At 33.7% G+C, this 27,087-nt stretch overlaps 1 protein-coding gene across 1 annotated transcript; it reads left to right on the forward strand.

Moving 5' to 3' along the window:
- The first annotated feature begins 430 nt into the window (after window positions 1-430).
- Window positions 431-26,448, forward strand: LOC140045330 (protein unc-13 homolog D-like). Its single transcript, XM_072090184.1, has 27 exons — window positions 431-1,244; window positions 4,337-4,378; window positions 5,108-5,347; window positions 6,657-6,713; window positions 8,320-8,430; window positions 8,735-8,794; window positions 9,464-9,530; window positions 9,803-10,448; window positions 11,009-11,131; window positions 11,843-12,026; window positions 12,749-12,838; window positions 13,216-13,313; window positions 13,581-13,812; window positions 14,254-14,381; window positions 14,854-15,013; window positions 15,617-15,720; window positions 16,138-16,347; window positions 17,025-17,214; window positions 17,532-17,606; window positions 18,031-18,141; window positions 18,485-18,766; window positions 19,360-19,533; window positions 19,976-20,228; window positions 20,352-20,390; window positions 21,132-21,255; window positions 21,488-21,704; window positions 25,160-26,448. The coding sequence occupies exons 1-27, from the start codon at window positions 456-458 to the stop codon at window positions 25,376-25,378; spliced, it is 5,025 nt and encodes a 1,674-aa protein (XP_071946285.1). The 5' UTR covers window positions 431-455; the 3' UTR covers window positions 25,379-26,448.
- The last annotated feature ends 639 nt before the right edge of the window (window positions 26,449-27,087 follow it).

The raw sequence follows: 27,087 nt of genomic DNA on the forward strand, positions 1-27,087 counted from the left end.
TTTATAATAACTGGGGTCTGCACTTGAAGCAATACCTTGACTCATGAGAGCCCCTACAATACAAATATGCAAAATACATAAAAAGAAATACTGTATAAAACAGAAAAACAATAAAATAAGTCTGAAGAGCAGACAAACGTCTTTACTTAAAAACTAGATTTTCGTCAGGTCTAAAATTAATTATTGGTTTATTGTTAACATTCTTAGTGCTTTTGTTGTTTGCATTGACAAAATGGTGTTGTTAAAGGTTTGCCGTCCCGGGAAAGCTTAAGTAAGATTATGTCAATAAAGGTTTACAATGGGCCAGCGGGTGTCATTTCAATTGGGGTTTGTACAGTGCGCAACCAAGTACAATACCTTAGTCACGTTCTGTCAAATGTATATAAACGTAAAGAAAATACCAGTTGGCCTCACTTTTAGTGTACTTTGTGGAACCTTCCGGTACTGCAGTTATCATGGAGGGAGACGTGTCTGTTGTAGTAGGCTCTCCGCCTACGTTAGTTATCACCGATTCTTGCTTAGACGACAATACACCAACATCTCTAAATGTATCAAAACCATTCGCGAACTCACAACGTAGACACAGTTCTGTAGATTTAAAAGCTTTATTTGGAATAAAGGACACACAAACATTGACTGAAATTACGGATTGTAATGGGAACGGTGTTTCTGAAAATGATACCTTAGATTTTCTGGAACCTGCACCACGAGAACGACGACGAAGTTTTAGTGGATTTATACAGGAATTGTGTTCCCCAACTGAAGAAAATAAAAGATTAGATACAGAACCAGCTAAGGAACTACCTAAAGATACACCGTTTCTACACAAACAATATGAGTTTGAATCTATTGGCCCGCCGGACTCTACAAGCTTTCGTAGTTATAGAGACCGCAGCCAAAGTGTTGGAGAACTTACAAATCTTGGTGATCATATTGGCGGGAAGTTTAAACGTCTGTTCTCGAAGACGGAATCAGAACTTGACGTTACATCACCAGATCAAAATGGTCCTCCGGGTTTAATGAATCGTGGACAATCTTGTACTCTTCCGGCTGGACTTCGACGTCCAACTTATGAAGAGTCATGTGTTGATGACGACAGTAGCACACGGCGTTGGTCAGCCGTGCAGCCTGGTGCGTTGACATGGGGACGGCGCCGGGTCAGCCAGTTATTAGACTTTAATCTGAAATCGTTATTTACGCAAGAGAAGACCACAGATGGTGCCACAGAGAATTTACAGGAACAGGTTTGGGTTCAAGTCTTTGCTAGACAGTCAGGGGGGAAATGACAAAAAGCTTCCTACTTTTTAGGAGTTTTATCAGATAATCTATATTGTTTGACAACTCGTGTAACATGACCATAGTGCTGATTTTGCCATCCCCCCTCCCCCCAAACTGTAGAATTAAACAGATAACGTTTTGGAACGATAGTTATCTTATAGTCAGACGTCGCGCACGCGTCCCCAAAACAAGGAAAAACGTCTTTAAGTTTTATACACGGTCATAGATAGATTTAAAGTGTATAAGCCTTAAATAAACCAAGAATGTCGCATACTTTCGAATATAAATTCAACAGTCGATAATCATTGAATATTATAAACCTATTATAATTCAGATCAAATGGTCCTGCTTATTGAAATGATAGTGGTTTGAGGCCTTACGGAATTAAACGAGTTCCTCCATATTATACAAACAATTTAGGCCAACATTCAAATGTTGCATTCGATTTAAAAACGATTTCATTTTATATAAAAGTCAAATATTTTGACTGAATCCATTAACGATTGCCATTCAATTTGTTCGCGGTTTGTTATTTTATTCACGCACGTATTGTTTTCCTTTGTCCCGATTCAGTCAAGCTCATTCGACTTCTACTGAAAAACACGGATGACTCTCTATCGCAACTTAGTACGGTTCATTGCGGTTAATCTAGTTTTTATTGCTTTTTAATTTTTCTAGCAGTTCATACAATAATGAAAATCATATCATTTTACAACATTTGCGCGCCTACGCAGTTTTTTAAAAATATTTATTTATCATCAAAGACAGTTAGTAGACATAGGGAAATCAAAGTCCACAAATACTTTGATAAACATGAACAGAAGAATGAATACGATTAAAATAACTTGTAGTAAAGACAGTGTATTTTTTTAGGATAAATTAAATCTGCAGTATATTGTATTCGTTAATTTTCACAGTAGGCTTCCAATATTAATAGTACTTGTTTAAATGTTTTGTTTGTACGGTTTGTTATATTGAATTGCTTGAATGTAATAGTCTTCTCTGATTGGCCAATAGTACGTTCTTAAATTGACAGATGTTGACATACGTCACGCACTTGAGCTACCTCCAAAATTAAAAAAAGGATAATCATGAGTTGAAAAATTGAGCCCAAAAAGCAGCTAGTTTTAGTGTTTTATGTTATGTTTTAAAGATACTTAGATTGTATCCAATATTATAGGGAGAATGATGGAGTGACAGGGTAGTATGCACATTTGTTTATTTAATATTATGAAGTTCAATGTTGAACAAAAGAAAGATAGCCAAGGCCTGGCCTCGTCCACATGGGCCAAAGGCAAATACTAAGTCCCCGTATCAGCGGCTGACTGATCCGGGCTAAGTGTTTTCTGTCAGTAGGCCTAGCTATGTAGAAAAAGTGGAACTTGTGTAGCATACGTTTAATTGAAAGAACTTAGGCAACAATACACTAATATTTTCTTAATTAATTAGTTATAAAGACTAGGCTACCAGTAGTTTATTACCTCTACCGGTTTATTATTATTAATCTAATTTTGTTTTTTCCTCATTTGACACTACCACATTCACAGACTACAGTTTTTAATTTTTCCTCTGTGTTAATTGACTGCACGGGTGATATATAAGCTAGAGTCATTAATCTTTTTGTGATATGTACTTTAGCTTAGGCCTATATTGTGCTTAAGATCAAGCTTTAAGTAAACAACTCTCTTTTATTTACTTTTGATGTACATGATTATGAATCAATTTTGTGTACTTAAGATAGTGGAGTGGTGTTTTGTCCGTCTAAGCAAATTGTGTTCCATACATGCGGCACACTTGTTGGTACCTCCTTTTCAGGTTAAATTATGGCTGAGACTGAGAAAGCATCGTTTGACAATGACCAAATGAATGGTGGTGGTATTTCTGTGAGTAGTAATAGTAGCCTGGTTGGTACATGGATGTTATTTCAAGTCATACTGTTGAAATAGTTGGCACTATTGCACTAAACATTCAGTGAACAAGTTATTGAACTTTGATATGGGATTGAACTAAATATTTGTGTGTGGGTTGCTATTGTAAACGGGCCAACCTCTCGTTGTATAGAATAGAGTCAATGTCTATGTTTAGCAAAAACCAGGTTAAATAGTTTAAAAACTTTAACAAATATGTATTGTTGCTTCAAATTTATATTGGTTATTTCTGACAAATATAACCAGGGAAGAGTTAACTCTTCCCTGATATAACTAAGCTTGCTTCCGATGGTTTGGCTATTCCAGTAATACGTGCTTTAAGGTGTGTTAATAAGTTAACAACAACAACGACTTTTGTACCACATCACACAACAATAATAACTTTGTTTTTCCTTCTTCTTTGATTTTGACTTATAATTGAGTATGGTAGTAGTTGATTTTTTTTATTCTCCTGAGTTTGACTTATAATTGAATATTGTAGTTGACTTTGTTTCTTCTTTGGCTTTTGATTATAATTGAGAATGGTAATAGTTGATTTTTTTCTTTTCCTGAGTTTGACTTATAATTGAGTATGGTAGTTGATTTTATTTCTTCTTTGGCTTATAATTTAGTAGGGTAGTAGTTGATTTTTTTTATTCTCCTGAGTTTGACTTATAATTGAATATTGTAGTTGACTTTGTTTCTTCTTTGGCTTTTGATTATAATTGAGAATGGTAGTAGTTGATTTTTTTCTTCTGAGTTTGACTTATAATTGAGTATGGTAGTTGATTTTATTTCTTCTTTGGCTTATAATTTAGTAGGGTAGTAGTTGATTTTTTTTATTCTCCTGAGTTTGACTTATAATTGAATATTGTAGTTGACTTTGTTTCTTCTTTGGCTTTTGATTATAATTGAGAATGGTAGTAGTTGATTTTTTTCTTCTGAGTTTTGATTATAATTTAGTAGGGTAGTAGTTGATTTTTTTTCTTCTGAGTTTGACTCATAATTCTTTGCATATTGGAGTGTGTGACTCAAGAACTTCCGCTGGGTTTCGCCCCTTGTTTAAAAGATCCTATATGTTAGAACTTTTCATATTTGTTATTCTACACATGTAAATGTAATAAATATTTTTTGTCCAATTTTAAATGTAGGATGCGGCAGAAAATGAACAAGATAAAGAGACTGCAAATGAGGTTTGTAACGATGTTGAGGTTTGTGTTATTATTAATGTTTAATAATTAAAAATCTTGAAGTTGTCAAAATAGAGTAGGTTAATTAGTAGAACACTGAGTCAACTAGAACGCAAGTTTGGTTTTTACTTATCATTTGGTGCAATGGCATTCTTAAAACAAAAATCTGTATTCTCCTCTAGATACTTAAGTATGCTGCATCATCGTATAATCTTGATATCTTGGTGTTGGGTATTTCGTTAATTATTCTTCCCTTATATTCTGTCATATAAGACATAAAAATTTGGTTGAACCACATGTACAGTCATTTTTATTAAATTTACATACAGGTGGCTGCTAAAAGGGAAAGACCCTTTAAGAAGCCACTACTTAAAGATATATTGTCCCTCTGAAAAATATTTGTTGTTGTTGAATATGCCATTTTAATGTCACATAATAGTTAATCACTTTGAACAAACATTTGGTTGAAAAAAAAAATAATTACTTTAGAAAACAGTATTTCAAAGCAAAAAATAATTTAACTGTTTATCTTTTTATTTTATAAGTAAAATAATTTTCTGCAAAATGGCCTATTCAATGTCTGATTTTATAAATCTTTATTTTTCATGATTTTAGAGGACAATATATCTTTAAAGATTGAACTTTTCTTCACATCTGTACCTAATTTCTTTAATTTCTGGTTCTGGTACATTAATATTTCTTACTAAGTCTTCAACCTCTCCCTAACTATAGCTTACTAACCAGCAAAGCGTAGAAAGCTTAGCAAGCAATCGGGACGTCACGACAGAAAGCGCAAACCCTAACAATGTGAAACTGGAACAAACCTACGAAGCCGTATATGAAGATATTAATGAAACCATAGAAATTATCCGCAAAAAGGATAATGAGGAGGGGACACCTGATATAGAAGATGGTCAGGTGTCTACTGACCCTGAACATACCACCCCATCCCAACAACTTCCAAACAGGCTGGTGAGTTTTTGTTAAGATCATAAATGGTACAGTATTTACTTGTAATGCTTGGTTAAAATTCATACATATTGCACTTGCCTTGTAAGTACATGCTTAAAGATGCACATATAATTTTACAAAGGGAATTATTTGCACACACCATATAAAATCCTTTTATTTGCTTTTCTGAATTTTTTCCATTTAGTACAATTTTATTGTAATACTTATTTTGGCATTGGTAATCAAAGATCCATGGGAGCCAAACCTCTAATAAATGTTTTGAAATGTAACATAAAGTTTGGTGTATATCAAGTAAAATTTTGCCTAAAGCTCTGTCTACACAATCAAACTAGTTTAACAAAATAAACATGATGTGCCCACATATGGCAGTGATATTCCCAAATATGGTATTGATATGACATCATCATGTCTATATATGGGCACATCACATTTTTTGTCACATAAAGTTTGATAGTGTAGACAGAGCTTTAGTCATCATTTTTTTCTAAAAACGTATCAGTTGTCTCAAGATTTCTACATTCTGGATTATCCACGTATTAGTGTTGTTTGTTATCGCAGTAATACCTGTAAATACAACTGTTAACCTCTATACACACTTAAAACACCCACTTCAAAATACTTGTTTTTAAAAGAAAAAATTGATACATGTTCCCCACTATTAGAATTGTAAAATGACACCTTTACAATAGGAGCACACACTATACATTTGAAAAGTGACATGACCTCTTCATTTTGAATCATAATAGCTGCTTTAGTCTGTTTATTCTGCACCTTTTAAGCATTTCTAAAAGTGTTATTTTTAAAAGCAAGACTTGTGTTGAAATGTACTCATATTTCTTCAGCAGAATATAGAAATAATCAAAAATTACAATGCAAAAAAAACAATGATGTATTTTTTCGGCATAACAATATTCTTGGTATATAGTACCATACTGTATCTGTTTTCTTTATGGTGGATGGTTCCAAATTAACATTCTTGGTAATCTTACTGTATGGGGCTAAAGCGTGGTTCCCACTAGAATGCGACGTATTGACGCAAAGTACTGTATTGCGTAATCACAAGTGGGAACTGACGACGCAACATTGCTGCAAACATCGCAGGTTTGATTTCACGCAGGCAGGGGCAAACACAATTATTAGAAGGGCATTTGCTTACATTGCGTTGCTATTGGGAACCAAGCTTTAAAAGGTTACCAAATAAGATCTTGCTTAAATGGTCTATGCTTAAATAAACTTATGGGGCTTAAAAGGTTTTCATTTTCAAGCACAAACTTTAGATTGTCATTTGCACAGCTTTTGATCCCTTTAGAAAAGAAATCGATTTGCAGTTAGAAAACGGCAAAAAGAGGAGGAGAGGAAAAAACAAGTAAGTCTAGAGGGATAAATAATGAAGACAATTGTAACTTAGAATTTAGTTTATATTTTAGAACATAGAGATATATTTCTATGGTTAGAAATAATAACTAATGATAGAAGGAGCTGAAAGAGATTTGTATTAGTTTTAAGCTCTGTCTACATTATCAAACTTTATGTGACAACACAATGTGGTGTGCTCATATATGGACATGATAATTTCATATCACTACCATATTTAAGCACATCACACTTTTTTTGTCAAACTAGTTTGATAGTGTAGACAGAGCTTTAGTCAATTAATATAATAGGGTAATTAGTATAAAAAGCATACAGTAGAACATTCCCATAGGATATCTGGATTCAGGGGGAATTCCTGGGGATATCCCTATCTGCGAGACTTATCTATTCTGTTGACATCCTTATTTGGGAAACTTTTCCGGAGACATTGGGAGACTAATTTATTTAAGTGTACACCTCTACTATTTTGAGGATGCCTTATTTTGATGACTCATCTATTCAGTGGTCTCTTCTACATCCCTATTTAGGAGATTCACCTATTTGGGAGACTATCACATAGGTAATCAAGGGAACATAACATTTTGAACTGCCAACCTGTTTAAATTGTAATCCCATAGAGATATTATTTTAAAGGTGTAGACTTAAAGATTAGTCTCTCAATGTCTGCGAAAAAGGTTAATCCCTAAGATATGGTTCTACTGTTGTAGCTTACTGTATTGTATTGTAGTACAATAATGTATGTATGTATATGTATTTAGCTATGAGAAAGAATAATTAATTAAAGATAGCATTTATTTAAAAATAATATTTCTGGTTATTAGTATTTGTAGTATTGTATCAGTTGAATATCATTAATACACTAAATTTATGTTTTTTTAGAACAGATAATATGAATTATACTACAAGTAGTTAAATATTGTTTTGTTTTTAGTAATTCTAAAGCTCTACACTATCAAATGATGTGCCCAATTATGGTAGTGATATGCTTAAATATGGTAGTGATATGACATCATCATGTCCATATATGGGCACATCACATTGTTTTAACGTAAAGTTTGATAGTGTAGACAGAGCTTAACACTTTCATCTTTTGTTTTGCTTGTATGCACTTTCTACTGAAACATCTCATTTCTTAGAATTCATTTCTTGTCTGTTTTGCTTTGCATGTACTTTTATTTGTTTGCTGTGAACTCTTTTTAGATTATTTCTGAATCACTTAATACTGTTGTTGAATTTGGCATTATAACTAAGGTTAGTAATAGTATTACTGTGGGGTTTTTGTAACAGTAAAATTCCTTTATGTACAGTACACTAAAAATTATGATAAAAATTGTGATTATGATTTTAATTAAATGATAACGTTCTATCATTTAATGGTTAAAATTACTCCTCCCCATCCCAGCAAACCTCTTTTTTAAATACCTTAACTACTGCATAAAGGGTCTTTCACACCTGTTCCGGCACTGTTCCGCTCCGGTGCCCGGTAAATCAAAATGAACGTCAATGTTTGTTTTCGCGCAGCTACGTGCATATCGATTGGCGCATAGCCAAATGGAGAGCTGTGAAAATGTATGTACTTTTTATTGTAATGTTTTTAGGATGAATTTGTTGAATTCTACAATCAAGTTGTGCGAACATTACTTCACCCTCTTGGCAAGTTCAACTGCTCAGAGATCAGTCCCTTGGAACTTATTTCTCATCTTCAGAAGGTACCTTTTTTATTTATATAATAATATAATAAATATAATATTATATTAATAATATAAAAGTGCTATTTACTAATGTCTCACAGCGCTAAAAGACCAACAAGAATTATTAAAAAAGGTGAGATTTTAGAAGTGACTTGAATGGCTTAAGAGATTTACATTGACAGATATGGAGTGGAAGCTGGTTCCAAACTAGTGGCACTTGTGCAAACAAATTGTTTGGAGTAAGATTTACAATGTGTTATATAAATGTCTATCTATTGAACTGCTTATTAACAATCTCTATGTTATAAATAATTCTTCTTAGATTCTTGATGTGGACCAGGCACTTCATAGTAGTTTGATTAAAGACCAAGTCAATAAATTGGCAAGTATATTTCAATATTATAGCAGAACGAAAGAACTAAAATGGTCAAACATAATAAGGAAGAGAAAATACAAATGGACCGGACATATGCTAAGGCTTCCGATGGACACTCCAGCCAAATTGGCGTTGACAGAATCCATTTGAAAAGTTAAAAGACCAGTTGGGAGACCAAAAACTACCTGGATAGGAAACATAAATAAAGAACTCAAAAAAGCAAATAATAATAATGACAGACCATCAGACCACCGAAAGAGAGTGATGGAAACAATTAGCATATGCAATGTCTACCCAAGACGAATAGCGTAACGGATGATGATGATGATGATGATGATGATAATATGAGTAGCTCTCTAATAAAGACCCCTTCGAAATAGTCACTTGAATCCATCTAATTATAGCCAACCAACCCGGAGTAAAAATGTGATTCTTTTTAAAGACCAAAACATGATTTGATGGATTCCTGTAAAGTTTGTATTCATGGAAAAAGTAGGATTTTAGTTTACCTGAGAAATACTATATGTTTTCAATGTATTTACAGTAATATAAAGTACACGTTATGTCAGAGTAGGCCAAATATTTGACCAATTATGAATTTTGTTTAGTTATGTTATAGATTTAATTGTATACCTCATTTCAATGATTTATCATTTGTTTTTATTTCTGTTACAGCCAGAAAAAGTAGTTCTCAAGTTGCGAGTAGTTGAAGCCAAAGATCTTAAGCCTATGGATTCCAATGGTATATATATGTTTGAATGTATTAAGCTCTGTCTACACTATCAAACTGTGCCCATATTATGGACATGATGATGTCATATCACTACTATATTTGGGCATATTACTACCATATTTTGGCACATCACACTTATTTGGTCAAATTAGTTTGATAGTGTAGACAGAGATTAAAAGGGTGTGCAGTTGTTTGGTAGCAGAATGTTTTGAGTCTACAAAGTATGTAATATGGCGAATATTATTATAACTAAATTTTTCATATTTTTGTTTTCTGTTTAGGCCTGAGTGATCCGTACTTTATCATCTCGCTTGGTAGTAAGTCAGCTTCTAAGAGTGGTACATTGGAACGAAAGCTAAACACCAGTTCATCAACACCACATTTAGAGAGGAAAGCATTTAACAGTCTTGAAACCGAAACCTCTTCTCTTGACCAATCAAAAGAAGGCAGTGTCGATGATGGCTCAACCGACAAAAAGGAAAAAAAGAAAAACAAAACAATGGATCGCATCAAAAGTTTAGGTAAAGCTGATTTTCGGGCAGCTGTATCTTCCCAGAATGATGAGGACAAAGTTGAAGATGTTGGATCTGATGGAAGCGAATCAAAGAAAGATGAAAATACTAACGATACTGGAGAGACACGTAAAAACAAGAAACCGAAAAAAATAGGGCGTACTAAAAGTTCCAGTAAAACAGATAAAATTACAACACTAGCTGATGCTAACGGCGATGCGGAAAATTCCGATGATAATTCCGAAATTAAGAAAAACAAGAAACAGAAGAAACTTATGCGCAATAAAAGTAGTGGCAAAGGTGACAATGTGGGCAAGCCCACGTCGATAGAGGGAGACACAGAGGATCAGCAAATTTACAGGACAACAGTTGCGAAGGAAACACTGCATCCTATTTGGAATGAAGTATTCCAAATGTAAGTTATATTCAATTCAATTTTATTTTTACAATACACAATAACATACAGGATAATAAATACAATGAAGTAATCATGTGGGGTGAGGGTCATATAAATCAGAAAGACTTGAAGTTTGACCCACCCCAAGATAACATTAAATACGAATACGAAATAAAAAATAATAATAAATAAAGCAGAATTCCTATTAAGACGCATTTTAGAGACCTATCAAAGAGCCCCTCTGAATAGGGTTGTCCCCTGAATTAGCCACAATTGTGTAAAACATGTTGCAGAAAAGTCTCCCTTTAATAGAAGTGTCCCTTTAATAGAAGTGTCCCTTTAATAGAAGTGTTCCCTTAATAGAAGTGTCCCTTTAATAGAAGTGTTCCCTTAATAGAAGTGTCCCATCTGAATTAGGAGTGTTGTACTGTATAGTTAGAATCTTCACCTTTTAAAAAAATTTAATTTAATTTAATTTTAATTTACAAAGTAAAAAAGAGTGTACAGTAAAAGAGTCAGTAGGCCTACAGTATTCTACATTTTGGATGATATTTTAATTATACATTTTTGTCATTTAGTGAAGTGACAAATGCTGAAGATCAACAGCTCCAAATGTTCCTATGGGATTGGGATGAGGAGGGTTCCTTGTGGAATGTCACCAAATCACTCGACCGCAAACATAAATTGGCCGGAGTACAAACGTAAGTTCTCTCACCTCCTTTAAAACCTTGATAGCTAGATGAACATGAGAGCTACAGCTTTATCATCATGAAATATAAACATAAAGTCATCACTGTAAAGTTTTAAAAAATTATAAAGCTAGAGGTACACAAGAGCTACAGCTGACATGGCAAGCAGGTTGTGTTAATTCCTGGCACACATGACATAGCATACCAGGTTAAAGCGCTGTCTACACTATTAAACTAATTTGAAAAAAGAGTTGATGTGCCTAAATATGGTAGTGATGTGCCTAAATATGGTAGCGATATGACATCATCAAGTCCATATATAGGCACATCACATTTTTTTTGTCGCATAAAGTTAGATAGTGTAGACAGAGCTAAACGGTCAAACATTGACAGTATTTTCAACAATTTTGGTGCATTTCTACTTTTTCTGAAGTTCCATATTTTATAAAGTAAAGTATTTTTTAAAGTAATTATGACGGTTTTGAAAACTTGTTTTTGTTGTTAATTAGAATAATTATATACATTGTCATCCTCGTTACAGAATCACTACACTGCTTCTAGGATGACACATATCATCACAAACTTCAGACACAATATAATGTCATCATTCATTAATGCAACCCACGCTTAATACAACTATATTGTATTCGGATTCCTTCCTCTCAGAGGCCACTGTTTCTCATTAAACCCCGTATTAAAACCTTTATATTGCAATGATTACAGAATTTTTCGCCACATGAAACAAACCATGGAGCACGGAAAGAGCATGGACGATTTTATGGGACAGCTTTCTGTTTCGCTGAGCGACATCTCCGCATCATCACGAATCGATGAGTGGTATAAGATAAAAAAACACAGTAAAGGCTGTGGACAGTGTCATCTACAACTGCAGTTTATAATGAAGTCGGTATGTATGCATTTTGGGTGTTTTCTAAGCCCAGTCTTTGTCATTTAGTTGATGTTAAGGTAAACATAACTAGTTTAATTAGTCTGCAAAGAAAATGTGCAATATTAAATGATAATAATTAAATATATATTGTCCCCCTGAAAAAATAATTTTTACAATTTTTTGTGTTGAATATGCCATTTTGATGTCACATAATAGACTTTGACCAAAAATTGGATTGGAAAAAAAAATTATTACTGACAAAAAATGGTATTTAAAGCAAAAAAAATAGTCATGGTTTTTTGGTTGAATTTAACTGTTTATTTTGTCTTTTTTGAAAGTGAAAACATTTTTTTACATTTGTTTTCTACAGAAGTGATTACCTTTATAAAAAATACAAAATGGCCTATTCAAAGTCTTTTTTTATTAATCATTTTTCATGTTTTTGGGGACAAGATATCTTTAATAGTAATAAACTTGATTTCAGTATATAAAAATATATACAAAAACAAAAATAAATCAAATTTTATATCAAGGCATCATTAAAATAATCATTCATAATCCTTCAAATCTTTAAAAATTAAATATTAAATAACAGTTGTTCGAAAAACAAATTATTCGTCATTCAAAAAGGTTTCTTTTATTTGGTAATTGTTTCAACACAACACAACTACATTGAATTCATTAATTATTCAAAAAATTCAATCAATTTCACAAAATTCTATGTGATCCTTTTTTTTTAGGAGGATGAAGACAACACAGTCAGCCATGTTGTTATGTATTACAAACTATCTAAGGCTATTCACAAGTATGAAGGAAAACTTGCACTGAAGGTACAAAATATGTATACTAGACAGTGACGTAATGCAGATGCCTAAGGCCCCTGGTTTAGGTACCCAAAGTGGCCCTCTAATGCTAGAAGCCTTGGGTGTTTTTAGCCCTTTTTGACATATTGTGATGCATTTTTTCCCACCTGGCGTTGCGGCTCAGGTGCCCGTTATAAGCTCCGGGGCCCCTGGGTTTAGCCAGTAAGCACTCATAGCTGTTATTACCCCACTAATGCTAGAAATCATTTATTAAGTGTTGATCAGAGAAGATATTTCTATTTAGCTAAATATTTGTTTAAAAAATCTCATCTTAACTATGATATATGATATTTGTGTAAAATATCTCATATAGAAATGAATATATTATTTGTTTATTATTTCAGAATGGTAGTTGGGATGGTGTTATGAGTGAAAAAAGTAAACTCATTTTGGCGTTGTATGCCGTTCAACGTGGTCTTACCCAATTGGCAGCTCTAAACATGTAAATATATCATTTTTTTTATTTTTTTTATTATTACCTTTACTGTTGGTGTATAAAATGTTGCAATATCACTACCATATATCATTTGGTATAATCCTACCCTCCTAGAACACAAAATTAGGCCGACTTTGGGGACTACTGTATACCCGAGGATATGCCTGTTTGTGGCAATTAGATAAAAAGTTGGGAGTGGGATTAGACCTGAAGTGATATTATACCCGAAGATTTACGTTATATAATAACTGATTTCTGTTTTAATAACTCCAGAGATCTTGCGGCACTTCTTGATTTCTACTTGGAAGCAAACACTAATTCTAAAGACTCACCAGAAGAAGATCAAGCAACCAGATCCAGCATAGTGGATGAGCATGCCATCCTTGAAGCCACGCTGTCCATACATGCCGAGAAGCTAGCTATGTCAAGTCTTGCCATATATGGTCAGGCATTGAAAAGTAGCGATGATGACATGGCATTTCATCGTGGTATTCAGGCTCCTGATGTAAGAATTAAAATCATCGTTCTCCTTATTTGATTAAAAATGTTCATCTTGTTTTTAGATATTTTTACAGGGGTTCTCCAGAATCATGTGGAAAGATCACATCATGATTATAGATCAATTTATTAAGAAGAACAACAAAGGGAGAACACAATTAATTTCTACAGTAAATCTGCACAAAAAATTAAATATATAGATAAAAAAAAAATATATTAGATAAAATCCACATTTAGTCACCTACTGTACCACACCCCCTGGCTATGCTACTCACACCACCAACAACGTATTATATATCAAAAATATAAAAAATTTGTCATGTATATTATAAGGAAGCCTAGTTAAACTAAAGGAGTGATAAATGTATATTATATGAGTTAATATTTTTCCCCTGCGCCCATCGGACCTCTCATCTTTTCTTTAATATCTTTTTTGTTTGTTTTGCAGCCTTCTCATATTTTAGAAAGCGCAGCGTGTTCCTACATCATAGAATGTCTCAAGAAACTTGACCAATGTCCTGCTGTCTTCCCTCCAACTCATGTAGAAATCCTAGACCAACTTAAAGTCATGTGCAGGTAAAGACCACATACCTTTTTATTTAAAAAATAATATTAATTACTGTATGTTTGTTGTTGTGCACGCCAAAACTGAAGTTTTTATTTTCATGGGTACTGGCCTAATAAAAAAGGTCTATTATTCCCTAAAAATGCGCGTCCCCTGTTGATCCTGTAATGGTCTATTTGTCTATACAGGCTTTTTTATTTATTTATTATCTTAATGTAATTAATTTTTAGTGGGCCTCGAATAACAAGCCCCTTTGGGATTCATGGAGGTCCCTTTCATCTTCTTCAAATTTGTTTTCTTCCTCCTTTTTGTTATATGTATTGTTTTTTTGTTGTTGATAAGATGAATAAAGAGATTGATAGGTTTTGGCCAATTGACACATATTTCTCTCAATGTATGGCAGTACTTATAAGCCTGGGTGGAGATAGATATACATAGGGTTTCTTGCCCAGTTGACACCCTTTAACAAAACCTTTTCCACAGGTTAGACAGTATCCAGTCCATACTGAAAATTAAGTTTGAGTCGGTCGGTGCTGGTATTCTTAAACAGATTCAAAATCGGATTGTGTCAGTAATGAAGGAACACACCAGACAATGGCTGCAAGGGGTTCTAGAACCAGTTACACTTCCAGAAGGAGACGTTGTAAGTTACTTCTCATATATACCTACTGTACATTACATTTTAGGAGTGAGTGGCCGAGTGGTTAAGACAGTGGAACCGTAAAGCCATAGTCATAACATCGGCAAAAGTTGAAGACTCACTCGCTCCATAGTTCCATAGTTACTTCTCATTTATACCTACTGAACATTACATTTTAGGAGTGAGCGGTTAAGAGAGTGATACCGTAATTATGTAGCCATATCATCAGCATGAGACTCACTGCTGGTGGTAGAATGAGTCTTCTCAGATAAGGACTATAAACCATAGCTTCAGTATACACATCTAGCTACCTAGTACATATTTAGAGACGAGTAGGGGGTTACCCCGGTGTACTAGTACACACATTAAATGGCAGCAGATAAGACTATATTATTAGGACTAATAATAATATCACTTTTTCAGATAATTTTTTTTTTTGCAAAATGCGCCCTCACATCAATCTTAATTCCCCAATCCGACCATTTTGTCCTGAATCCTAACCATTTGTCTGTGATTCCTGTATGGATTTTCAGCCAATTATATCATTTGTAATTTCGTTAACAATACAATTACTACAAATATGTATTTTATTTGTTTTGTTTGTAGCAATCGGAAGAGTTATGTGACACAATCCAAAAACTGAATGAAGTGATAAAACAAGTGACTGTAATCTGCAAGACAAACGATGGATTCAAGAAATTCTTCAATATGTAAGTGAATAAATGTTTACGTTTTTCCTGTTTAAAGATATATTCTCCCCCTAAAAAATTGGGGTGTTTTTTTAAAATTTTTTGTTGAATATGCCATTTTAATGTTGCATATAACAGTTTGACCAAAACACTTTGACCAAAAACTGGATTGAAAAAAAACATGGCCATATATACATGGCTGCAGTGCTCAAGTGAGTGTTTACCAATCGACCGCCATGACTAAAATTATTTATCTGAAAAATGGTTTTTTGGTTAAAATTAACTGTTTCTTCTGTCTTTTTATAAGTGGAATTTTTTTTTGGCAGAAGTGAATAACTTTATTAAAACTGCAAAATGGCCTAGTTAGAGTCTTATTTTATTAATCTTTATTTGTTATGTTTTTGTGGTACAATACATTTTTAAAATCACTTTTTTTAGGTTTCAAGTTGATTACTTTGTTGTTGTAAGCGAAGAAGTTGATCAGAGTTTATCCAAAGTGCTTCAGAATGTTCTTAGCAAGACTGACAGCTTCCTTCTGCGACATAAACAAATACCGGAGAAGGTTAACGATGCAAGCATTGCTACGCTGCAACTCTACATGACGGTTAAGTTGGTTCGGTTTCTACTTAAGCAGAACGTACCCAACAGGTGAGCTATTAATACACTAAATCTCTGTCTACACTATCAAACTTTATGTGACAAAAAATGTGATGTGCCCAAATATGGACATGATGTTGTCATATCACTACTATATTTGGGCACATCACTACCATATTTGAGCACAACACTTTTTTTTTTCAAATTACTTTAGTAGATGAGCTTTAGAGAGTTTTGAATTTGGATTCAGTACAGAGGAAAAAAAAAAGTTATTAATTATAAACGTTTGATAGACTTTGTCTTTACGGCCCAATAACCCAATCTACCAAACAAACGTATTCTGTAAAAAACTCCATTCTATTAAAACAACCCTCCCCCCCCCCCCCGCCCCCCCAGAAAAAATTTTCTGCCAATCAAACATATTCAGTCAAAATCCAATTCTATTAAAAAAAGCAAAAATCAACCCATTCTGCCAAACAAAACCTATTCTGTCAAATATCCCATTCTGTTAAAAAAACAAAAAAAAACCTATTCTGCCAAACAAACCTATTCTGTCAAAAATCTCATTCTATTAAAAAAAAAATTCTGCCAAGCAAACCTATTCTGTCAAAAATCCCATTCTATTAAAAAAGGATTCTGCCAAAAATCCCATTCTATTAAAAGGTTATTTTTCTTCTAAATTATAATTGAAAAAAGTAAGCTATAATATGTTTTTATCAATTTTTTAGTGACAGACTTGATATTATCAACTTTCATGATTGGTTCCAAAACTCGTTAATCTTTTGGATGATGACATTTCGCAATGAGACTTTTAGTCGTGTTTTGAAAGCGTTGGAAATGGACAAAGACGTGAAGCTGGTACACGCTGTCGTTAAGTACTCAAACTCGGCTGTTGACGTTCAGTCTTGTTTCGCTAAAGTAAACTTTTTAATAGTTTTTATCTTTAAAGACCGTAAAACCTTGAAAAAAAACCATAGGCTTCTTTTTTTAGGAGTCTTGGGTGGGCTTCTTTTTGAAATAGGCTTCTTTTAAAGACTATTTTTGCGAGGGAAACTTTCCTGCATTTGCAAACTAGAGAGGGGCTTTTTTTCGAAATGAATGCTGCAGATTTCTAAAGGTTACTGTTACTAAATAACATGAGCCCAGGTGACTTCATTTCAAGGTTTTACAGTGGTTTATTCAGAAAACTAATTAAGATTTAGAATGATATTATTTCATTTATTGTTTTATTTAAGGTTACTGAGGAATGGCAGAATATAAACTTTGGATGCATTGACAGTCGATTGATGGCCATAACAAAGATTACGATGGTAAGTAAAGTTTTGACAATTACTGGATCGCCATAAATCCAATATTAAATTTGATTTACATAAAAATATATAGATATATAGAAATAGATATCAAATTCAATGCATGACAAAATTACAAAAGAGCTGGAGGCACCTGACTATGGTCAAACTGAGAGGTACTAAATGCAACTGAAAATCAAGTAAATCAGGTAAATGTCCCTTAGCTCAGTGACCTATGCTGACAACGTCACTGATTCCTTTGCTCAGTGACATTATGTGCAGACAACATCACTGATTAACATACCTTTGCTTAGTGACATCATGTGCTGACGTCACTTATTAACATACCTTTGCTCAGTGACATTATGTGCAGACGTTACTTATTAACATATCTTTGCTCAGTGACCTTATGACCCTGTATTAATCAACCGTTTTCCTATCACAGCTTGTATGCGATGGTGCTAAGTTATATGCAGATAAGCTGTACATCATTCTAGCAGAGAATGGCTTCTATGAAGGAGGAGGGAAAGTGGGAAACTTTGACATCAAAGATAAGGTAGGAGCTGGATCTAAACAAAAGGGAGCTTTTCGAAATAATGACGCAGGTTAGGAGAGACACGCAAGTCAGAAAAAGCCCAGTGTTTTATTTCTGTGTGCAGAGAAATAATAAAAACAAACAAATGGTCCACAAAAGTTTTCTTGTATCCGCATCCGTAAATTGTATGCTTGGTTGTGCGTCAGACACTGCCGTGCCGTCTCCCTAATTACACAAGCTAGTATTGTCATAAATTTGACAAGTTGATTACAAATGACATATTGTATCTTGTAATTTAAGTGAATTCTTGCCTGATTTTTTTTTCTCATGGTTTTGTAAGTTTCTTATTTATCTTTTTTTTTAGCTTTGTATAACACTGAACAACATAGAGCATGTACGAGCATATTTGGACAACTTGCCATCCTTACTAAATTGGGAGAGGAACGTAGAAGCTCTTGCGAAACACCACGGTAACGAAGAGGCTGGGCGACGCACTTCTGATGCTCTAAAGCGTTTAACGCAGAAAGCGAGCGAAGCTATACTGATGCGGACCGCACAAGTAGAGCAGCAGATTGCGGAGAGAATGTGTGCTGAAGTTAAGAAGAATATCAAAGATCTTGTCAATGACTCAAGTAAACAGGATGAGGTATATATTGCTTGTATCCTTAGGCAAGACACTTAGGCTGTGTTCGGACGTAAAATCAATTACATGTGTAACTTTACATGTGTATAAATCAGTGATCGTTCGGACGATGAACACGTGAAGGTCATATTTTATGCATCTCTTTACACTATTACGGTCAAATTGCTCCTTATCTAATTGTGATTAATCGCTCAGCTTGTGGTTTAAGGTGTAATTGAAAAATCCACCTCATGAAGTGGATTTTTAAAACAGCAAGTTTATCTCAAAATTTACACCACACGTGACTATTACACATGTAAATTTGTTCCGTCCGAACAGGCTCTTACATTTGCCTCTCTCCACCTAGGTGTATAAAATGGGTCCCCGGTTAGATCAAGACACAACTTTGCGCTGATTACTAGCTGCATTACTATCGGAGTATGTTTCCATACGGGTTTTGATCCAAAAAATGTGCAGCGCATTGAGAGCTTGCTTATATGCGCTATATAAGAATGAACTATTATTATTATTATATATATTCTCTATTTTCTATATTCCCAACCCATGTTTGTTTGGTATATATTAAAAATTACATAATATACAATTTTTTCTTGTAGAGTCTGGATGCAGTTCTTCAATACTTAGACTCCAACTTACAGACTATGTACAATCAGCTAATGCCACAAATCTTTCCACGCATCACCAAAGCATTGTGGGTAGCTTTATTGAAGCGTATTGTTGTGCTGTTGAAATTTGGGCAGGAAGTGTCGTACTATGAGAATCTCAAGTCGGTAAGTTTTCAAATTCATAAACTCACTAATTGTTCAAAAACTAATGGGAAGTAAAGCATTAAGCCATGTAAGGTGAATACATTTGACACATCTGGTTGCAACCCAATATCTGTGGCAGTTTCCACTAACTGCATTTCAGTTTTAAAATCTAAGTGGCGGATCCAATGGAGTAGTGTTAACATATAATATATAATAGTCTTTAAGTAGATATAAAGAAGTAGTTTATAATTTAATTTTCAAAATAGGAGGGGGAGTGCACGCCATTAGTGCTCCATTCTGGATCTTCCACCCCCTCCCCCCCCCTCCTCCTCCCCTACAGGTTCAACTGATTTTACAAATACAGTAGCTGGCAGTTAATTGTAATGCTGTTATCCACAAAATTAAACCATGGCGCCATTCATGATTAAACAGTTTAGTTATTTTGTTTCTCATTTATTCACAGAATTTGGATCAGTTAGAGAGCTACTTCCAGCGATCGGCCATCAACTTAAAGAGTAGTCACATGCACAACTTGGACTATGCGTTCTTGTCGGGTGAAATGCAGATTAACCTGATGCCCACCAGTCAGTTGCTGCTCAAATTCTTTGCTATGATCGCCAACGATATGGTGATGCCGATTGAAGATTGGGGACACATCAACATCCAAGTTGGAATTGAAAACACAGATGATGATAAGGCTGTTATTCATGTGAAAAGTATGATTTGTTAAAATGTCATTTGATAATAGAATATATTTATTTAGCAGCAATGATATTGGATTAGGCCTCCCATAGATGTTATTACATTATTGTATTAATTGTAGATTATTTTTTTTTCAGTTTTGAATGCAATAAGCCTACCGGGAATGGATGCAGATGGTAAGTAGCTATGTTCTCAGATTGATTGATAACTGATTGATTGATTGGATACTATTGATTAATTTGTCACACATAGTTACCAATTAGGCAATTATACGTGTACGTCTTACTTAGTATAAGTCGATTTGCTTTGATACTTATAGTTGTACGGCATTTATTTTTTTGTTCTTTTTCAATTTAATTTTTCTCTTTAACTTACTCCAATGCAAAATAATGTCAATGGTGATTGCAATCATTGCTCAAGTTATTATGATATAGATTTGTTTATTACTATATATAGTTCAGAAACGTCATCTAACTTTTCAATATTAAACCTAAATTGTAGAAGTTTAAATAATAAGTTTGATATATTTTGTAACTTTATTCAGTCCTTAAATCATAGTTTTACTCTACCTAACTGAAACTTGGATTAAGGATTCTACCGACACCAATCTTCTAAGCATTCCAAATTACAACCTTCTTTTAAATAACAGGGAACATAAAAAAGATGGTGGCGTTGCACTATACGTTTCAACTCATGTTGCCTTTAAAAGGAGATATGATCTCTCAAGCCTAATTACGTCAGCTGAATCAATTTTTATTGATATTGAGAATGACTCTGGTAAAAACATTAAAGTTGTGTTTAATTAATTGATTAATGTAAAAATCAATTAATGATTTGATTGAATAAATTCTTTATTGATAGTTTATTGATTAAAATGCTTTATTGATTAATTATTTTATTGATCAATTTCTTTACAGGTACCAGTGATCCATTTGTGTTGGTGCAGCTTTGCCCTGAAACAATGTTTCATAAGAACAAGACTCAGAAGACAAAGACAATATCTAGCAACTTAAACCCAGTCTTTAATGAAGCTTTTGAATTGTGAGTTTTTGACAGAAGAATATAGAAATGTTATTATACACAATATTAGGAACACAGGGGTGCATTTAAGGGGGGGGGGGGGCCTCTCGACGGTATTTGTGCCTTACTGTACAGTATTTGAAATTTTGCAAAATAAATGATATATGATATAACAAACTAAGACTAGTGTTTTGTCTGTCTCAAACCTTATCAAAAGGTACATGGTATTACAATTATATATTTGTCTTTTCAGTCATGTGAAAAAGGAGTCGATTGCCAACATGGGCACCGTGGTACAACTCACTATCATGGATCATGATCTTCTGTGGTACGACGACTTTATTGGAGAAGTCTTTGTTCCGCTTGACCAGGCACATTATATGCAGAGTGGCCAAATGATTGACGAATGTCCAGTTAAAGGACTGCCCATTAAACGGCCACTTGAAGAAGAAATGCCTGTTTGTTATCAGGTATGGGATATTTGGTTTTAGATGGTGATTTTACTGCAAATTGGTGCCCATATATGGTAGTGATATCCCCAAATATGGTAGTGATATGACATCATGTTCATATATAGATTAAGTGGCGCTGTGCAACACGGCGACACAGCTCGTCTCATTGTCTCACTATTGTTAATCTTTTTTTTTGACGTTATTTTCGTATATTTGGACTGTATTGTATTGTGGAAGAAGTCATTTGATTTATACATTATGTTGTATGTGAAAGTTTTGAAATTTCTGTATTTTTTGCTGATATTTTGGCTGTTCTTACTGTGTGGATTGAGTAAGCCGGGCGGTGGAATTGCGTACACGTCATCTGATTTGCATTCCATGGGCGAGAGGTCGACCTCACCGCTACCGGCACACGTTGAATTACCATCTGAGATACAACGTCGCAGGCTTCGGAAAAGGGGCAAGGCTGGTGGGGTCAGAAAGCGACTACAACGAAGGAAATGTAAGCCTTTTATACCATCTTTAATATTTGGAAATGTAAGATCTTTGAATAACAAAGTCGATTTACTCAGAGCAAACGTCGAACACTTCAGCGATTTTAGGAATGCCAGCTTACTTGCATTCACGGAAACCCACCTGAGCGATAAGCATAGCGATCAACATATTCAAGTAGTTGGCTTTAAATCTGTTCGTGGGGATCGTACAGCCGAAGCGAACAAAGATGGCGGTGGTGGTCTTTGCCTCTACATTAATGAGAAATACTGTCATCCAAATAACTCTACGCTTAAGCTTCATAAATGTTCGCCACACTCGGAAGTGCTGGTTGTTGGTATTCGCCCCTACTATCTTCCGAGAGAGTTCTCGCATGTTATCAATGTTATGGTATACATACCTAACAAAAAGCTTGAAAAGCCTGCTATAAATGAGATCGCAGAAATTATCGAAGGTATTGAGTGTAGTCACCCTGAGGCGCTTGTAATTATCAATGGCGATTTCAACAGATGCAAGCTCAAGAAAACAACGGCCACTTATTATCAGCATGTTACATGTAAAACGAGGGACAACGCGATTCTTGATTTATGCTACTCTAGTGTGAAGGATGCCTATATTTCGACCCCACTACCGAACTTGGGCAAATCTGATCATAATTTGATTTTACTCAGTCCTAAATATCGCCCGTTAAATAAGACATGCCAACCAAAAATTATTAATGTACGTAAATGGTCTCCTGAAGCCGAGGAAGCCCTGATAGCGGAATTTGAATCTACCGATTGGGATATTTTTACGGAGGATGAAGATTTGAATAGTATTACTTATGCAGTGAGCTCGTACATAAACTTTTGTATTGATAAATGCGTTCCAGTTAAAAAAGTGAAAATCTACCCTAACAACAAGCCATGGATCACGAAAGGCGTTAAATTACTGTTGTGTGAGAAACGTAAAGCCTTTAAGATGGGCGACTCTAATCGTATGAAAATATTGACTAGAGAGATTAAATCTGAAATAATGAAACAGAAGAACATTTATAGGAAAAAAGTTGAACATAACTTCAGGTCTAATAATATGAAACAAGTTTGGCAGGGTATGAAACTTATGAGTGGTTACACAAACGGTGGTAATACACCCACCTCGATTCCGAATGTTACTGTGCAATATGTTAATGAGTTAAATGAATTTTATAACCGTTTTAATGTTCATGATTTTAAAAAAGAAAGAGAGGCTCTATTTAGCTTGTGTCGGGTGACTGAAGATGATCCCAAATTTAGTATAAGCATTTCTGATGTACATAACGAATTCATGAAACTCAATTCATCGAAGGCTGCTGGGCCGGATAGAATCCCACCACGAGTACTTAAGGTCTGCTCTCCTCACCTTGATGGTATATTTACATTTATTTTCAATATGTGTCTTTCTTATCATGCGTTCCCGGATATTTGGAAACTTTCATGCATAATACCGGTACCTAAAAAACCTAAGATTAACAGCATGAATGATTTGAGACCCGTTGCACTCACGTCTGTCGCGATGAAAATATTGGAACGTATTATTTTAAAAATTATGCAACCTTATGCTGAAAAAGTGTTAGACCCGTTGCAATTTGCTTACCGATCACTCCGTAGTACCAGTGATGCGATTTATTTTAAATTACATAAATTGTATTCACATCTAGATAATGTAAAGAAAGGCCACTCGGCACGTATTATGTATTTTGATTTTCAATCTGCGTTTAATACCATACAACCCCATATCTTAGCAGACAAAATGTTGAATATGGAGTTTCCCCGTCCGATTGTTCGTTTAGTTTTAAATTTCATTTGTGATAGAAAACAATTTGTTAATATTAATGGTGTTAAGTCAGAAATCGTAACCTCTGACACCGGTGTTCCTCAGGGTACTGTCAACGCACCTAAATTATATTCCTTGTATACGGCGGATTACAGATCTTTAAATGATGAGCTTTGCCCCGTTGTTAAATTCGCTGATGACACTAGTACTATTGGTCTCATAGTTTCAAACAATGATGAAAATTATCGTAGCGAAATACAAAGATTTGTTAAATTTTGTGACGATAATTATCTCCAAATAAATGCATCAAAAACAAAGGAGATGATCATTGATTTTAGGACTAAACATAAATTTAATTTTCAACCAATCACTATCAAAGGTAAAGAAATTGAAATTGTTGACCAGTACAAGTATCTAGGAATTGTTTTCAATGATAAACTGAGTTGGGGAGACCATATAGACTTCATCAGCAAAAAATTAAGTCCCAGAATGTATTGTATGAGAACTTTATATAAATTTAACTCCTGTGATTTGATGTTACTTTCGTTCTATAGATCCGTAATATGTAGTGTTTGGACGTATTGCCTCTCCTGTTGGGCTGGTAATGTTACCGGAGGGAATAAAGGACGCCTTGAAACTTTCATCCGTCGGGCTGGTAAAATGATTGGTCTGGAACTGCCTTCCTTTACCGATGTGCACCTAGAACACCTCCAGAAAGATTTCGAACGCATTGAGTCGGATGCCTCTCATCCTCTCCACAAAGTGATCATAGACCAACTTAATCCAAGTGGTAGATTGAGGCTCCTCAGTGTGAAAACAAATCGATTTGCTAAATCCTTTATTCCCTCCGGTATCATCCAGTACAACGGGAAGTCAAGAAGATAATTTTATATTGTAATTTTTTAGATGTTTTTATATGATTGGTTTTATGCTATATTTGTTTTTATAGTGTTTTCTTTGTTATTATGACGAGCAATGAATTTCCTTTTTGAGGATCAATAAAAGTTATCTTATCTTATCTTATCTTATCTTATCACATTTTTTTGTCACATAAAGTTTGATAGTGTGAACAGAGCTTTAAACAATTTTAAATTGTTTTAATAAACTAATTTTATTACAGTAAGTGTTAATGTTAATAGCAAAATAGACCTTTTTTTAAAATTGTCAGCACTTTTTTGTCGTCCTAGGTTTTAAGAGAACGAAGCAAGTGGGACAAGGACGCAAGATCCTTCACAACAAAACGACAATTGACAATGAAGATGAAGAAATCACGAACAGACAAACCGTTCAAGTTAACACCGAACAATTCACTAAAACGAGAAGATAAAAATGAAGTTAATGACACTAAGTCTGCAACAGACATGACAGCCATTCCTACTATTACAGTTGTAGAGAGCGAATGTTAATAAAGTTTGCAGAAACCTAAAATTACTAAATGAAAAGCATTGTTTGACTAACACATTATTTGTATGTAGGCCCTATATTTGCAATTATAGAATCTACCTTTTGAGTAATTTTCATGGATGATTCCAAGATTTTTCTAATGATAAATTACAACTCCACTTCCAAAGACTTGTAATAAGACTTTGTTTATGTAGAGCATCTTGTGTATATGTTTGTCTTGTGAACAGGATTGCCACCTTTTAGAAGGATAGTGAATGAATTCGCTTATGGTTATCCTTGGCAATTTGCCTAAATATATAAACAAACAAATGTTAATGACAATTACCCATTAAATGTTGTTGGTCTTTTATAAAATATTTTAGGAATTAGGTTCATGAATCTTTAACATTTTTAAATTCGAAAACACTTTTAAGCGTATTTAATCAATTAAATTTATTTTTTACTTTTGAAAAGAAAAATCTAATTAAAAAAAAACACATTTTTAATTTTTTTATTTTAATTTTTAACTACTTGAATTTTGTTTTCTTTAATTTAAATTTCTTCTAAAAATCAACCTGATAAATTTTGCAGGTCTTAATATTAGAGGTGGAAATTTATGAATTTGTTACATAAAAAAAACATGACCTAATGCAGTTTTTGGCAGGGGAGAATCCAAGCGGGGCCCAGCCGGCTTGGGCCCCTAACTTTCTCATATTGTAATGCAAAAGATAGGACATCAAATTAAGCTGATCAGCCCTTCATTTCACCATTTGTAGGTCCTGGGCCCCCTATTTCAAAATCCTGGATCCGCCACTGGTTTTGGTCACTGTAAATAATTTATTTAACTTGATTAGGATAATGCAAAAAGAGCGAAGGATAATTCTTTTTTCTTTCTATTTGAAAAAAAAATCAAATTAATTAAGTTTAGCTTTTACAATGTCAACAAATACAAATGTAAATAAATTGTTCATTTTTTTAAGCGTAGAGTTTAACATTTAGAATATTTTCCAAACATTTTTTATCATATTGCATAGAAAATATTTACAGCAGAGTTTTGGCATTTTAATTTACTATAGCTATAGATAGAAAATAATACAGTTTTAACTTTGTTTTATAAAAATAACAATGAACATTTATTGTAAATTAAAAGAAAGTATATATATATATATATATATATATCTAAACATATGTATTGTATACAAATATAATTATGTACAGTATGTAATAATTAAATATTGAAACCAATGAAAAGTGATTTGTTTTTATTTCTTGGTTGATTTCTTTTTCATTTACCATATAATCGAAATTGATGATAATATTAAGAAATTGAGTCTGACCATTACTCCATGGTCTGACTAAAAATATTAACTAGAAATGGACAACATGTTTCAACATTCCAAATCCAATGAACACGGCCTAGTATAGATCTGTATCCACAAACAGTGAGGGAGAATATGATAGCATATATAAACTTGTTTACTAAAGACAAATATTACTGATTTATTTGTAATTTATTTAATTATTATATTATGAAAGAATAAAAGTGGTGGCTCACGCAAAAAAGGAGAGGGAGAGTATTTACAACGTTCCTTTCTCTCATTTTACATATTGTTTTTGATAATATCATAATTTTATATATTGGGCATGTTTAGGTTTGTAAATGTGTTAGTATTTTATATAGGCCTATATAGGCAAGAAATAATAAAAATGATAAATTGAATTCTGGCAAAGT

Source organism: Antedon mediterranea, chromosome 3 (genome assembly GCF_964355755.1).
Source record: "Antedon mediterranea chromosome 3, ecAntMedi1.1, whole genome shotgun sequence".
Taxonomy (NCBI): domain Eukaryota; kingdom Metazoa; phylum Echinodermata; class Crinoidea; order Comatulida; family Antedonidae; genus Antedon; species Antedon mediterranea.